General features: G+C 53.4%; 1 protein-coding gene across 1 annotated transcript in view; it reads left to right on the top strand.

The window, feature by feature from the left end:
- Window positions 1–14873, top strand: part of SPEG (striated muscle enriched protein kinase) — a 519092-nt gene that overhangs the window by 366834 nt on the left and 137385 nt on the right. Inside the window, exon 24 of the mRNA XM_063933852.1 lies at window positions 7965–8042. Within this exon, the coding sequence (XP_063789922.1) occupies window positions 7965–8042 (78 nt within the window). The remainder of the gene's footprint in view (window positions 1–7964; window positions 8043–14873) is intronic.

The raw sequence follows: 14873 nt of genomic DNA on the forward strand, positions 1-14873 counted from the left end.
GGTAGCAGCTCTAGTAATCGTATTATGGCCCTCATTCCGAGTTGTTCGCTCATTGCCGGATTTCGCTATATTGCGATTAGTCGCTTACTGCGCATGCGCAATGTTCGCAGAGCGCATGCGCTTAGTTATTTTACTCAAAAGTTAGGTATTTTACTCACGGCATTACGAGGATTTTTCTTCGTTCTGGTGATCGGAGTGTGATTGACAGGAAGTGGGTGTTTCTGGACGGAAACTGTCCGTTTTATGGGTGTGTGTGAAAAAACGCTGCCGTTTCTGGGAAAAACGCGGGAGTGGCTGGAGAAATGGGGGAGTGTCTGGGCGAACGCTGGGTGTGTTTGTGACGTCAAACCAGGAACGAAACTGACTGAACTGATCGCAGTGGCAGAGTAAGTGTAGAGCTACTCAGAAACTGCTAAGAAATTTCTATTCGCAATTTTGCGAATCTTTCGTTCGCAATTCTGCTAAGCTAAGATAAACTCCCAGAGGGCGGCGGCTTAGCATGTGCAATGCTGCTAAAAGCAGCTAGCGAGCGAACAACTCGGAATGAGGGCCTATATACCATTGCTATTATTGTCATAATTTGAGCCACTTGCCTAGATGGAGGGGGTTTCTGGGCAACCAGAACCTGCCCCCCCCGTGTTTGCGTGTGTGTGTGTGAATATATATATATATATTTATATAAAAATATAATGGAGACTTTGGCGCTAGACACAAGTTGTGACTTTAAAGTGCAATGTGTATACAGACAGTAAAAAAAATATAAAAAATAAATATATATATATATATATATATACTAGGTGATTCATCGCGCCCTACGGGCGCTCTTCACACCGTCGTTTGGGGCTACGCCCCGTTAACCCCTGCACACCTTTGGACATACGCAGGCCGGTAGATAACAGAATCAGAAACACAGGGCAGTATAGAGGGCACACAGAAATGGGGTCCGGTTGAGAAAAGATAGAGAGGCGTAGGGGGGGAGAAAGGGAATGTACAGAAACGCTGTGCGATCGGTAAAGGATGCGCTGCGGGCAGAGGAGGTGGATGCTGCGGGTGTGGGTGCTACGGGTGGGGGAGGGGGTGGGAGGGGGATGTGGTGGATGCTGTTGGTGCCGCAGGTGGGGGAGGGGTCGAGGGTGCGGGGGTGGAGAGGTGGGTAAGGGGGTGCTGCGGGTGGGGGAGGGGTGGTGGGTGCTGCGGGTGCTACGGGTTGGGGAGGGGCGTGTGCAGTGGGTGGGGGCGGATGTGGTGGGTGCCGCAGGTGGGGGAGGTGCGGGGGAGGGGGAAAGAGGTGGGTATGAGGGTGGGGTGGGGGAGGGTGGGCTGGAGGGTGCGGGGGTGTAGCAGGGAGAGAGGTGGGTATGGAGGTGGGGGAGGTGCCGCGGGTGAGGGAGGGGTGGGGGGGTTTTGCGGGTTGTGGGTGATACGGGTGGGAAAGGGGGCGGGAGTGCCGCGGGTGGCGGAGGGGTGTGTGCCGGGGTTGGGGGACGGATGTGGTGGGTGCTGCGGGTGGGGGTGGGAGTGCCTTGGGTGGGGGAGGTGCGGGGAGTGCTGCGGGGGTGGGTGCTACGGGTGGGGGAGGGGGCGCGAGGCGGATGTGGTGGATGCCGCGGGTGGGGGAGGATGTGGTGGATACTGTGGGTGCCGCGGGTGGGGGGAGGTGCGGGGGTGCCGCGGGTGGGGGAGGGGCAGGTGGGGTGGAGGGTGCGGGGGTGTTATGGGGAGGAGAGGTGGGTATGGGAGTGGGGTGGGAGCTCCAGCGGTTTGCGGATGCTACGGGTGGGGGAGGGGACGGGAGTGCCGCAGGTGGGGGAGGGGCACGTGCCGTGGGTGGGGGACGGATGTGGTGGGTGCTGTGAGTGCAGCGGGTGGGGAAGGGGCGGGGGGTGCCGTGGGTGGTGGAGGGGCGGGGGGTGCTGCAGGTGTGGGTGCTATGGGTGTGGGAGGTAGTGCCGTGGGTGGGGGAGGGGCGTGTGCTGCGGGTGGGGGAGGGGCTGGAGTGTTGTGGGCGGGGGAGGGGCGGGGGGTGCTGCAGGTGTGGGTGCATTGGGTGGGGGAGGGAGTGCCGTGGGTGGGGAAGGGGCGTGTGCTGCGGGTGGGGGAAGGGCGGGGGGTGCTGCAGGTGTGGGTGCATCGGATTGGGGAGGGTGCGGGAGTGGTGTGGGTGGGGGAGGGGCATGTGCCGTGGGTGGGGGGGGGGGGCGTGAGTGCCGTGGGGGGGGAGGGGGCAGGGGGTGCTGCAGGTGTGGGTGCTACGGGTGGGGGAGGGGGGGGGAGTGCCATGGGTGGGGGAGGGGCATGTGCTGCGGGTGGGGGAGGAGTGAGAGTGTCGCAGGTAGGGGAGGTGCGGGGGGTGCTGGTGTGGGTGCAACGGGTGGGGGAGGGGGCGGGAGTCCCGCGGTTGGGGGAGGGGAGTGTGCTGCGGGTGGGTGGAGGGGCGGGAGTGCCGTGGGTGGGCTGCAGATGTGGGTGCTATGGATGGGGGAGGGGGCGGGAGTGCCACGGGTGGGGGAGGGGCGGAGGTGCCGTGGGAGGGGGAGGGGTGCTGCAGATGTGCTGCACAATGCCAACCATGGCATTCTAAATCAACAAGACACTTACAAAAACTGTCACGTAAAGTAGAACGTCAGTGGCGGAAATCTCAGAATCCAAGTGACTTTCTCACATATAAGACTATCTACCACTCCTATCGTCAGGCCCTGGACACTGCCAAACAAACATATTTCCAATCTCTCATCTCTTATCATGCCAACAACCCCAAGCAACTTTTTAATACATTTAAATCACTTCTTTACCCTCCCTCACCTCCCCCACTAGCTACTATCCGTGCACAAGAACTTGGGCCCTCATTCCGAGTTGTTCGCTCGGTAAAAATCTTCGCATCGCAGCGATTTTCTGCTTAATGCGCATGCGCAATGTCCGCACTGCGACTGCGCCAAGTAAATTTGCAATGCACTTAGTAATTTTACTCACGGCTTTTTCATCGGTCTGGCGATCGTAATGTGATTGACAGGAAATGGGTGTTACTGGGCGGAAACAGGCCGTTTTATGGGCGTGTGGGAAAAAACGCTACCGTTTCCGGAAAAAACGCAGGAGTGGCCGGAGAAACGGAGGAGTGTCTGGGCGAACGCTGGGAGTGTTTGTGACGTCAAACCAGGAACGACAAGCACTGAACTGATCGCAGATGCCGAGTAAGTCTGAAGCTACTCAGAAACTGCTACGAGGTGTGTAATCGCAATATTGCGAATACTTCGTTCGCAATTTTAAGATGCTAAGATTCACTCCCAGTAGGCGGCGGCTTAGCGTGAGCAACTCTGCTAAAATCGCCTTGCGAGCGAACAACTCGGAATGACCTCCTTGCTTCCTACTTCAAGGATAAGATCGATAAAATCCGAGATGAAATGGTATGCTCTAACTCAGCCAGTGACCTGCTCAATTCCCTACCTGAACCCTCTGGCACTTTCTCTTCATTTGATCCCACAAGTGAAGATGAAGTATCAACACTCTTTTCATCCTCCTACTCCACTACCTCTCCTCTTGATCCCATACCCTCACAGGTCAGTAAAACTTTGTCTCCTGTGCTTATCCCAACCTTAACTAAAATCTGTAATCTCTCTCTCTACTGGTATCTTTCCCTCTCTGTTTAAACATGCAGTCATTACTCCCATTCTAAAAAAACACAACTCTGACCCAAACACACTCTCTAACTACCGTCCCATTTCCCAGCTACCCAGTCCCTCCAAGCTACTTGAGAGGCTTGCCTACACTCGCCTTACACACTTTCTTAACTCGCACAACTTATTGGATCCACTTCAGTCAGGCTTTCGTGCCCAACACTCCACAGAGACGGCACTGACCAAAGTAGTGAATGATCTAGTCACTGCTAGATCAAAAGGCCATTACACACTACTTATTCTTCTAGATCTCTCTGCTGCTTTTGACACTGTTGACCACTCTCTTCTCATACAAACACTACAATCCCTAGGTCTTCAGGATACAGCCCTTTCTTGGTTCTCATCCTAGCTATCTAATCGCTCTTTCAGTGTTCACTTCTCTGATTCTACCTCCTCTTCTCTACCTCTATCAGTTGGAGTACCGCAAGGCTCAGTCTTAGGTCCTCTGCTTTTCTCAATCTATACCTCCTCTCTTGGTAAACTAATCAGCTCCTTTGGATTTCAGTATCATTTGTATGCTGATGATACTCAAATCTACCTATCCTACCCAGATTTGTCACCACCAGTATTGGCTCGTGTCACTGGATGCCTGTCTGCCATTTCATCTTGGATGTCATCTCGCCACCTCAAACTCAACATTTCCAAAACCGAATTAATTATTTTCCCACCAGCTAAGAGTAGTTACCAACCTGATATCTCTATAACTGTTGACAATGCAACTATCCACCCCACCCCACAAGCTCGTTGCCTAGGTGTCACCCTTGACTCTGAACTGTCCTTTGTTCCACACATTCAATCTGTCTCTAAATCATGTTACATGCACCTTAAAAACATATCCAAAATACGCCCTTATCTTACACAAGACACTGCAAAAACTCTAATTCATGCACTCATCATCTCCCGCATTGATTATTGTAATAGTCTCCTTACTGGTCTTCCCAAACATAGGCTATCACCACTTCAATCCATTTTAAATGCAGCTGCGAGGCTAATCTTCCTCGCCAGACGTTCTTCATCTGCTGATCCGCTCTGTCAGTCCCTCCATTGGTTACCGGTATTCTACCGTGTCAAATATAAAATACTTTTACTTACATACAAGGCTATTAACCAAACTGCACCATCATACATCTCCTCACTCATCTCAAAATATCTCCCTACCAGACCTCTCCGCTCTGCACAAGATCTGCGTCTCTCATCCACATGTATTACCTGTTCCCACTCAAAATTACAGGACTTTACCCGGGCTTCACCCACTCTGTGGAATGCACTCCCACGCACAATAAGACTCTCCTCTAGTCTCCAAACCTTTAAACGTTCTCTGAAAACTCATCTCTTCAGACAAGCCTACCAAATTTCTGACCCACACACATAACCTTCACAGCTTCCCTATCAAGTTACATCCCCTCTGTACAGTCCACATAAACTCACATTTTGTCTTCCAACATTGCTGGGTGATCATATCATATACAACCCATTAAGAACCTAGCAACCTGGGGAACCATTATGTGACAAGTAGCATCTATCCTTGTGTATCAATGCCTATTTCCCTATAGGTTGTAAGCTCGCGAGCAGGGCCTTCCTACCTCTGTCTGTCTGTCTGTCTTTACCCAGTTTTGTTCTATAATTGTTGTTCTAATTGTAAAGCGCAACGGAATATGCTGCGCTATATAAGAAACTGCTAATAAATAAATAAATAAAATGTGGGTGCTATGGGTGGGGGAGAGGGTGGGAGTGCCGCGGGTGGGGGAGGGGCGGGAGTGCTGTGGGCGGGGGAGGTGCAGGGGGGTGCTGCAGGTGTGGGTGCAACGGGTGGGGGAGGGGCGGGAGTGCTGCGGTTGGGGGAGGGGAGTGTGCTGCGGGTGGGGGGAGGGGCGAGAGTGCCGCGGGTGGGCTGCAGATGTGGGTGCCGCGGGTAACGGAGAGTCGGGAGTGCCGCGGGTGGGGGAGGGGTGCTGCATATGTGGGTGCTATGGGTGGGGGAGGGGGCGGGAGTGCCGCGGTTGGGGGAGGGGAGTGTGCTGCGGGTGGGTGGAGGGGCGGGAGTGCCGTGGGTGGGCTGCAGATGTGGGTGCTATGGATGGGGGAGGGGGCGGGAGTGCCACGGGTGGGGGAGGGGTGGGAGTGCCGCGGGTGGGGGAGGGGTGGGGGAGGGGCGGGAGTGCTGTGGGTGGGGGTGCTGCAGGTGTGGGTGCAACGGGTGGGGGAGGGGCGGGAGTGCTGCGGTTGGGGGAGGGGAGTGTGGAGAGGGGTAGGGGGTGCTGCAGATGTGGGTGCTATGGGTGTGGGCGGGAGTGCCGCGGGTGGGGGAGGGGCGGGAGTGCTGTGGGTGGGGGAGGTGCAGGGGGGTGCTGCAGGTGTGGGTGCAACGGGTGTGCCGCGGTTGGGGGAGGGGCGGGGGTGCCGTGAGAGGGGGCGGGGTGCTGTAGATGTGGGTGCTATGGGTGGGGGAGAGGGTGGGAGTGCCGCGGGTGGGGGAGGGGTGGGGGGTGCTGCAGATGTGGGTGCTATGGGTGGGGGAGGAGCGGGAGTGCTGTGGGTGGGGGAGGTGCAGGGGGGTGCTGCAGGTGTGGGTGCAACGGGTGGGGGAGGGGCGGGAGTGTCGCGGTTGGGGGAGGGGAGTGTGCTGCGGGTGGGGGGAGGGGCGGGAGTGCCGCGGGTGGGCTGCAAATGTGGGTGCCGCGGGTAAGGGAGAGTCGGGAGTGCCGCGGGTGGGGGAGGGGTGGGGGGTGCTGCATATGTGGGTGCTATGGGTGGGGGAGGGGTCGGGAGTGCCGCGGGTGGGGGAGGGGTGGGGGGTGCTGCATATGTGGGTGCTATGGGTGGGGGAGGGGGCGGGAGTGCCGCGGGTGGGGGAGGGGTGGCGGGTGCTGCAGATGTCAGTGCTATGGGTGGGGAAGAGGGCGGGAGTGCCGCGGGTGGGGGAGGGGTGTGCTGCATATGTGGGTGCTATGGGTGGGGGAGGGGGCGGGAGTGTCGCGGGTGGGGGAGGGGCGGGGGGTGCTGCAGGTGTGGGTGCAGCGGGTGGGAGGGTGCGGGGCGTGTGCCGCGGGTGGGGGACGGATGATGTGAAGGCTGTGGGTGCCGCGGGTGCGGCAGTCAGAGCTCGTGCACGGCATTCTCCTCTAGACTGTGCAGCAGCAGCAAGACTCACCGGCTGCAGTGTCACCAGGGTGCAGGGAGTGTACGGGGACGGGGGAGAGAGGGGACTGGGCGGGGATGGGCGGACCAAGGGAGGGGACTGTTCCTGGCCTGCATCCAGCCACCCAGATCTGTGCCTGTGACTCCGCCCAGCGTTAGAGGGCCAGGCACAGAATAACAAGGCTATTATATAGGATATATATATATATATATATATATATATATATATATATAAAAATAATGTCCTTTATTGCGAATAGGGGAGTGCACTTTTCTGTAAAGTTCCAGTGGCAGCTCAGTTGCAGTGACAATTTGTAAATAGTAATGACAAACAAGCACCTCCTAGTCATACTTACCATACCTACTCTCCCGGAAGCTGCGGGAGGTTCCCGTTTTTTGGGGTAGCCCCCCGCACCCCCCGGAAGAGTGGGCAGGTCTCCCGCATCCTGCTCGCACCCTAGTGATGCCAGTAGGATGGAGAGATATTCTCCCGTATTTGCAGGTCCGTCGGGTGAGGAAGGGGTTAAAATGACGCAAATCACGTCATTTTAGCCCCGCCCCCTTCCCACGGACCCGCAAATCGCGGCATTTTCCGATATGGGGGTGGGGCTTGGTGATGTCACAGTCCGGCCCCACCCCCTGAAGACTCCTGCAGCATCTCCTCTCCGGGCTTCTCCCGGAGAGGAGAAATACAATGTAGGTAAGTATGCTCCTAGTGCAATATATCCTGGTTCTCTGAAGAATCAAACAATATAACAGTGAAAGCACACATACCAAAATAAAACACTTTGACCTTTAGCTGGATCAATGGACACCAGTCTCTTTCAGCTCTGGTGCGCAAACATACCATGTAGATGCACATCTGCATTCTACTGATAATAACCACTCTGTTGTGTAACCATCGGCCATTGTATACAAAGTTACAAACATGAATTAGGCCCACTGTGTTTATAGTGCACACAATATTTTTTAAATCTAGCTAATCACATATCTTAAAATTTAAACCAGTGCTACTGAAGCATTAGATATTTGAGAGATATACATTACATATTTGAAATATTAATATTAATGACTGCACATGGCAATGCACTTTGGGGTTGAAATTTACCATTGAATGTCTATTCCTGTGTAAGGTTCATAGTCTCTCTCTTCCAGATCCGATCCTTTGTGCGCCAGATCCTGGAAGGTTTAGATTATTTGCACCATAAGAACATTCTGCATCTGGACATTAAGGTATATTAGTTATTTCTTTCTACTTATTACTTCTGAAATTGTGATTATAACTCTGGCAACAGATTGTCCAAAATCTGCCATTCTTAGATGGAGTGCAGTCAGCAGTGCATATAAATTTCTGCTGCGGGGTACAATGGGCTCCACAAGGATTAACATCGGGGTGTAGAGTAGGATCTTGATCCGAGGCACCAACAGGCTCAAAGCTTTTGACTGTTCCCAAGATGCACAGCGCCGCCTCCTCTATAACCCCGCCTCCGTGCACAGGAGCTCAGTTTGTAAGTTGGTGCCATGCAGTAAGCAGGCACTTAACAGGAGGGCTGCCTCAGGCAGTCTATTGATAGCTTAAATGACAGAAAAAAAGAAGATTTTTTTCTACAAGACTTCAAGGGCTACTGCAGGCACAGTCTTTCTGACTTGTCTGTCTCCCAGCGGCGCTGTATACTCCCGCCCCCTGGTTGCCGGGTCACTGCAGCGGAGGCGCCGGTTTCTTCCACAACGTGAGTCACACACACGCCGCCGTTCTCCCGGATCATGGGGCCGCAGACAAGGGGGATGTAAGGGGCTTCTGTGCCCGCTCTTTACCGCGATCCAGCACGGCCATAGGAGGAGGGACACGTGCGCGCTGGCGTGGACACTGATTACTGGGCAGCCGCTCCACTAGCCACCAGGGTCACTCCACTAGCCACCAGGGGGTAATTCCAAGTTGATCGTAGCAGGAAATTTTTTAGCAGTTGGGCAAAACAATGTGCACTGCAGGGGGGGCAGATATAACATGTGCAGAGAGAGATAGATTTGGGTGTGGTGAGTTCAATCTGCAATCTAAATTGCAGTGTAAAAATAAAGCAGCCAGTATTTACCCTGCACAGAAACAAAATAACCCACCCAAATCTAACTCTCTCTGCAAATGTTGTATCTGCCCCCCTGCAGTGCACATGGTTTTGCCCAACTGTTAAAAAATATCCTGCTGCGATCAACTTGGAATTACCCCCATAATTTCTGCATGGTACGCTTGTGACTATATATGTGTGTGTGCATGTAGCTGCTGCGTGGTTGCCTTATTACAGGGTATTTCACTCAGCGTGCTACTCCTATATTGATATACCTGAGGGGGCTAAGTGTATCAGGTTTTCTTCTATATAATATAGGATTGTATCACAAGATATACCTGTGGTGTATTTTTACTTGTGATTTATAGTCACCCTATATATCTCTTGAACTCCCGGTTTGTGCTGTCATAGTCACACTTCACCGGGTGTCCTTGCTAGGTATATTGCTGCTACACTCTGTACCAGGTTGCCCGATATTGTGCACATAGTTATGTCTGCTACACGTGGCAACGACACTGGGGCTTCTCCCACACTGCGTGGTAGTGAAGCCGCGGACATGACGGAGGATAATATGGCAGCTGAGAGTTCAGGTTCAGGGGGTTCCTTACCCCCCCCCCCCAGTGGGTCGGTAGCGCCTGGGGAATCACAGGACCCACCTTGGACTACATTTTCCACGTTATTAAACACGCTTGTAACTAAATTGACGCCCCCTGTGGGACCACGTCTGACAAGGACGGCGCATATACTGATCCCACAGACACGGACACAGATGTTTCTGATGGGGAAGGGAAGTCATTGGTGGATGTCCCGGATTTGATTGAGGCAATCAGGCTCATTCTTCAGGTGTCTGATGATCCTGAGCCTGAGACTGTCTCTAAGAAACTGGATAGGTTTAAACGTAAGAAGGTGGTTAAACAAGTTTTACCTCATTCTGAACACCTGGTTGACATACGTCAGGAATCCTGGGAAAATCCAGGGACAAAATTCACACGAATAAGAGACTGTTGGCTCACTATCCTCTCTCTGCGGAGATATGTAAGAATTGGGAAACCCCTCCGCCTGTAGATTCTCATGTGGTGCGTATGGTTGTTTCCTCTGCTCTGCCAGTAACTACCGTCACCTCTATGAAGGAACCGATGGATAAACGTGTGGAGGGCTGTTTAAAAGCGATTTATACCGTAACGGGGGCTGTGCATAGGCCAACAATTGCAGCAACATGGGCTGCTGAAGCTGTTGAGGCGTGAGCTCAGGAGCTTGAGGCGGAACTGCCTTCCAACGCATCTGAGCATGCTCGACAATGTCTCTCGTATATTGCCACGGCTTCTCTGTACCTTAAGGAGGCGGCTTCCAATGCCGGGGTGCTCGCGGCTAAGGCTGCTACTACGTCCGTCTTGGCCAGACGTATCCTTTGGTTGAGATCCTGGTCAGTGGATATGGATTCCAAGAAAACCCTGGAGGTGCTTCTTTTCAAGGTAGACATTCTCTTTGGAGAAGACCTCAATAAGATTGTGGCTGATCTGGCTACAGCTAAAACAGCTTGCCTACCTAGTACGTCTCCTTCAGCACAGGGTGGGGGGCAGACTTCTAGGTTTTGCCCAGGAATGGTTGGAGACCACTTCAGATACCTGCGTGAGGGAAGTCGTCGCTCGAGGTTACGCCATACCCTTCAAGAATCGGCTCCCGCAGCGATTTTGCCTGACAGATGTGCCTCTGGATCCGGCAAAAGCAAACACGTTGCACTCGGTGGTACATTCCCTCCTGACCACAGGAGTGGTAGTACAGGTGCCTCTGGCTCAGAGAGGCAAGGGGTACTATTCACCGCTGTCCTTGCGGCCCATTCTCAATCTGAAGTCATTGAACAAGCATGTGCGGATCTTCAAGTTTCGCATGGAAACGCTGCGTTCTATTGTTCTGGCCATGGAGCCTGGGGACTATATGGTCTCCCTGGACATACAGGATGCCTGCCTACATATTCCTATTGTGGTATCTCATCAGCAGTACCTGAGGTTTGCGGTGGGCAACCTACATTACCAATTTCGGGCGTTACCCTTTGGTTTGACAACGGCTCCCCGAGTTTTCACCAAAGTTATGGAGGTCATGAGGCTACACTCCGCCGTCAAGGGGTCAGGATCCTACCGTACTTGGACGATTTGTTGATCCTGGCAAATTCCCCAGAACTTCTCCTGTGTCATCTCGATCTGACGGTCCAGTGCATGAAAGCCCACGGGTGGCTGATCAACTGGAAGAAATCCTCACTGGTTCCTGCTCAGAGCATGTTACATCTGGGAGCGTTCTTGGACACTCACAACCAACGGTTTTTCCTGTCTCAGGAGAAAGTCCTGAAGCTTCAGGACAGGATTCGACGCTTCCTATCTCGTCCGCAAGTGTCGATACATTCGGCACTGCAAGTGCTGGGTCTCATGGTGTCGGCTTTCGACATGGTGGAGTATGCTCAGTTCCACTCTCGCCCTCTGCAGAAGTTAAATCTGACCAAGTGGGACGGCCTGCCTCTCCGGATCAGATCTCACATGATCTCCTTGTCTCCTGAGGTCCGCCTGTCACTGAGCTGGTGGCTTCAGGACCAACAATTGAGCAGGGGCCGTCCCTTCTGTATATCCAACTGAGTCCTTCTGACAACAGATGCCAGTCTGAGAGGTTGGGGCGTGGTGTTGGAACAACACTCTCTTCAGGGTCGGTGGACCAAGGAGGAGTCTCTGCTCCCGATCAATATTCTGGAACTGCGGGCAGTGTTCAACGCATTGACAATGGCCCAGCATCTAATACAGAACAGACCTGTTCAAGTACAGTCGGACAACGCCACCACGGTGGCGTACATAAGTCATCAAGGCGGCACTCGAAGCCGCATGGCAATGAGGGAAGTATCACGGATTCTTCAGTGGGCGGAGCGCCATCTGCCGGCCATATCCACAGTGTTCATTCTGGGCGTTCTGAACTGGGAAGCGGACTATCTCAGTCGTCAGGAAGTACATGCAGGAGAATGGAGCCTCCATCCGGAGGTGTTTCAACCTCTCGTGGACACATGGGGCCTTCCCGATGTGGATCTGATGGCGTCTCGACACAATCACAAGGTTCCAGTCTTCGGAGCAAGGACAAGGGATCCTCAAGCTGCATTCGTGGACGCTCTGGCAATTCCATGGAACTTTCAGCTACCGTATGTGTTCCCTCCGGTGTCACTCCTGCCCAGAGTAATACGGAAGTTCAAGCAAGAAGGAGGAAACCTTCTTCTGGTCGCTCCGGCGTGGCCCCCAGGAGATCGGCACTGGTTCTCCGATCTCCTGGGTCTCTCGTGGGATCGTCCACTTCTACTTCCACAATGACCAGACCTCCTCGTTCAGGGCCCTTGTGTTTACCAGGATTTGGCCCGTCTGGCTTTGACGGCATGGCTCTTGAAGCTTCCGTCCTGAGGGCCAAGGGTTTTTCTGAGGCGGTCGTTCAAACTATGTTGAAGGCCCGTAAGCCGGCTTCTGCTCGGATCTACCATAGGGTCTGGAATGCTTACTTTACTTGGTGTGCGTCTCACAATGACGTTTTTAAGTTTAGTACGGCCAAACTGTTGGCCTTTCTACAACAGGGCCTGGACTTAGGTCTGCGCCTGGCCTCCCTCAAGGTTCACATCTCTGCCTTGTCGGTTTGGTTTCAGAGAAAAATTGCTACCCTACCTGATGTCCATACATTCACTCAGAGTGTGTTGCGGATTCAGCCTCCTTATGTGCCACCTGTGGCCCCTTAGGACTTGTCGGTGGTTTTGGAGGCCTTGCAAGAGTCTCCGTTTGAGCCTCTTGCCTCTGCTGACCTTAAGTGGCTTTCCCTTAAGGTCCTTTTCTTGCTGGCGATTGCTTCAGCTAGAAGGGTATCAGACTTGGGTGCCTTATCCTGTAAGTCTCCCTATTTGATTTTTCACCGTGACCGGACGGTTCTTAGAACGCGGCTAGGTTATTTACCTAAGGTGGTGTCTTCCTTCCACCTTAACCAGGAGATTGTGGTTCCGGCCTTTAATTCTCCTGAGTTGTCTTCCAAAGAGAGGTCTTTGGATGTGGTACGGGCTCTCGGTATCTATGTGAAGAGAGCTTCCTCCATTAGGAAATCTGATTCTCTTTTTGTATTGTTTGGGTTTCACAAATGTGGCTGGCCTGCTTCCAAGCAGACTTTGGCCAGATGGATTAGAATGGTGATTGCACATGCTAATGTACAGGCTGGTCGTCCAGTTCCTGCTACCATTAAAGCCCATTCTACTCGGTCGGTTGGACCTTCTTGGGCGGCCCACCGTGGTGTGACCCTTGAACAATTGTGCAAGGCGGCGACGTGGTCCTTAGGGAACACGTTTATAAGGTTCTATGCCTTCGATACCGCCACCTCCCAGGATGCTTCCTTTGGACGCCGGGTTCTTGTGCCCGCTACAGTGCGTCCCCTCCCATAAGGAACTGCTTTAGGACATCCCCGATGTTAATCCTTGTGGAGCCCAGTGTACCCCGCAGCAGAAAACGAGATTTATGGTAAGAACTTATCGTTGTTAAATCTCTTTCTGCGAGGTACACTGGGCTCCACAAGGCGCCCACCCTGACGCACTTAGCTTCTTTGGGTTGGTATTGACATAGCCGCTGACACCCTCTCCTGTGGTGAGTGTGTGGTGTAATTGGCTACGAGCGATTGTCGTCTCTGGTACCTGCTACTGCATTGGGCTGGTTAACGAAAACTGAGCTCTTGTGCACAGAGGCAGGGTTATAGAGGAGGCGGCGCTGTGCATCTTGGGAGCAGTCAAAAGCTTTGAGCCTGTTGGTGCCTCGGATCAAGATCCTACTCTACACCCCGATGTTAATCCTTGTGGAGCCCAGTGTACCTCGCAGAAAGAGATTTAACAACGGTAAGTTCTTACCATAAATCTCGTTTTGCAACATATTTGGAAGCTGCAATTTAAATATCTAAAGTATATAACTGAGACACACATGTGTAATACTCACTGAATATCGTATACTACAACAGGTCACACTAGTAACCTTTTCTTGAGGCAGAGAGGTGAAAGTAAGCAGTTCTTTCAGACACAGAAGTACAAGATTGGTTAAAAACACAGCAACACTCAGCAGAGGAAAGAGAGGCAGCATATTAACAGACAGTAAAAAAAAAAAAAGGGATAAAAGATGGTAGTGCAGAGATATGGAAGATAACAAGAAAAAGACAAAGGGGTAAATTTACTAAGATGGGAGTTCTATTTAAGATGGGATGTTGCCCATAGCAATCAATCAATCAATCATATTCTACTTCTCATTTATCTAGCACCTTCTAGAACAGGCTTGTCCAACCCGCGGCCCGCGGGCCGCATGCGGCCCAGGTCGGCTAGTAATGCGGCCCAGTGCAATTTTTTATTTTTTAAGAAATTCTAAAGTTTCAAGTTACACTGCCGGCGCTTGCGGCCGGGGCACGTCACAACGGTGACGCCAGCGCGCTTCACCCGCCCCATCCATTTTTTTTTTTGCAGAGTACGGACACCACATGTGAAGCTGAGCCGGCCCCAGCAGGCTGTCAGCACATCCTGATTGGATTGCTGCCGCTGGGACCAGCACCAGCTCACGCCCTCTCCGCTGTCAGTCACAGTGTAGCCCTCCTCCGCTGCATAGCGGCACACGTGACTGAGCACCACGAGAGTAGAGGAGCCCAGCGGAGAAACTGGTTCTACAAGAACTCGTAAGTGAGCCAGGGGGGGGTGTCTGAAGTCCGTGGCCGCGCCGCTGTGCAGTGTCCGGGGGGGGGGGGGGAATCGGGATCTGAAGTCCGTGGCCGCGGCCCGCGCCGCTGTACAGTGTCCCGTGGGGGGGAGAAAGGAGGTCTAAACCGCTGTACAGTGTTGGGGGAAGAGAGGGTCTGGTCTGAAGTCCAGCGCCACGCCGCAATACAGTGTCCGGGGGGTTTCTTGGGAGCTGGGATGGACTTGATGTCCAGCGCTGCAGCAGTAAAATGAGGCTGGCGGTGTCTAAACTCCACAGTACAG

The sequence above is a fragment of the Pseudophryne corroboree genome, chromosome 7 (assembly GCF_028390025.1).
Source record: "Pseudophryne corroboree isolate aPseCor3 chromosome 7, aPseCor3.hap2, whole genome shotgun sequence".
Lineage (NCBI taxonomy): Eukaryota > Metazoa > Chordata > Amphibia > Anura > Myobatrachidae > Pseudophryne > Pseudophryne corroboree.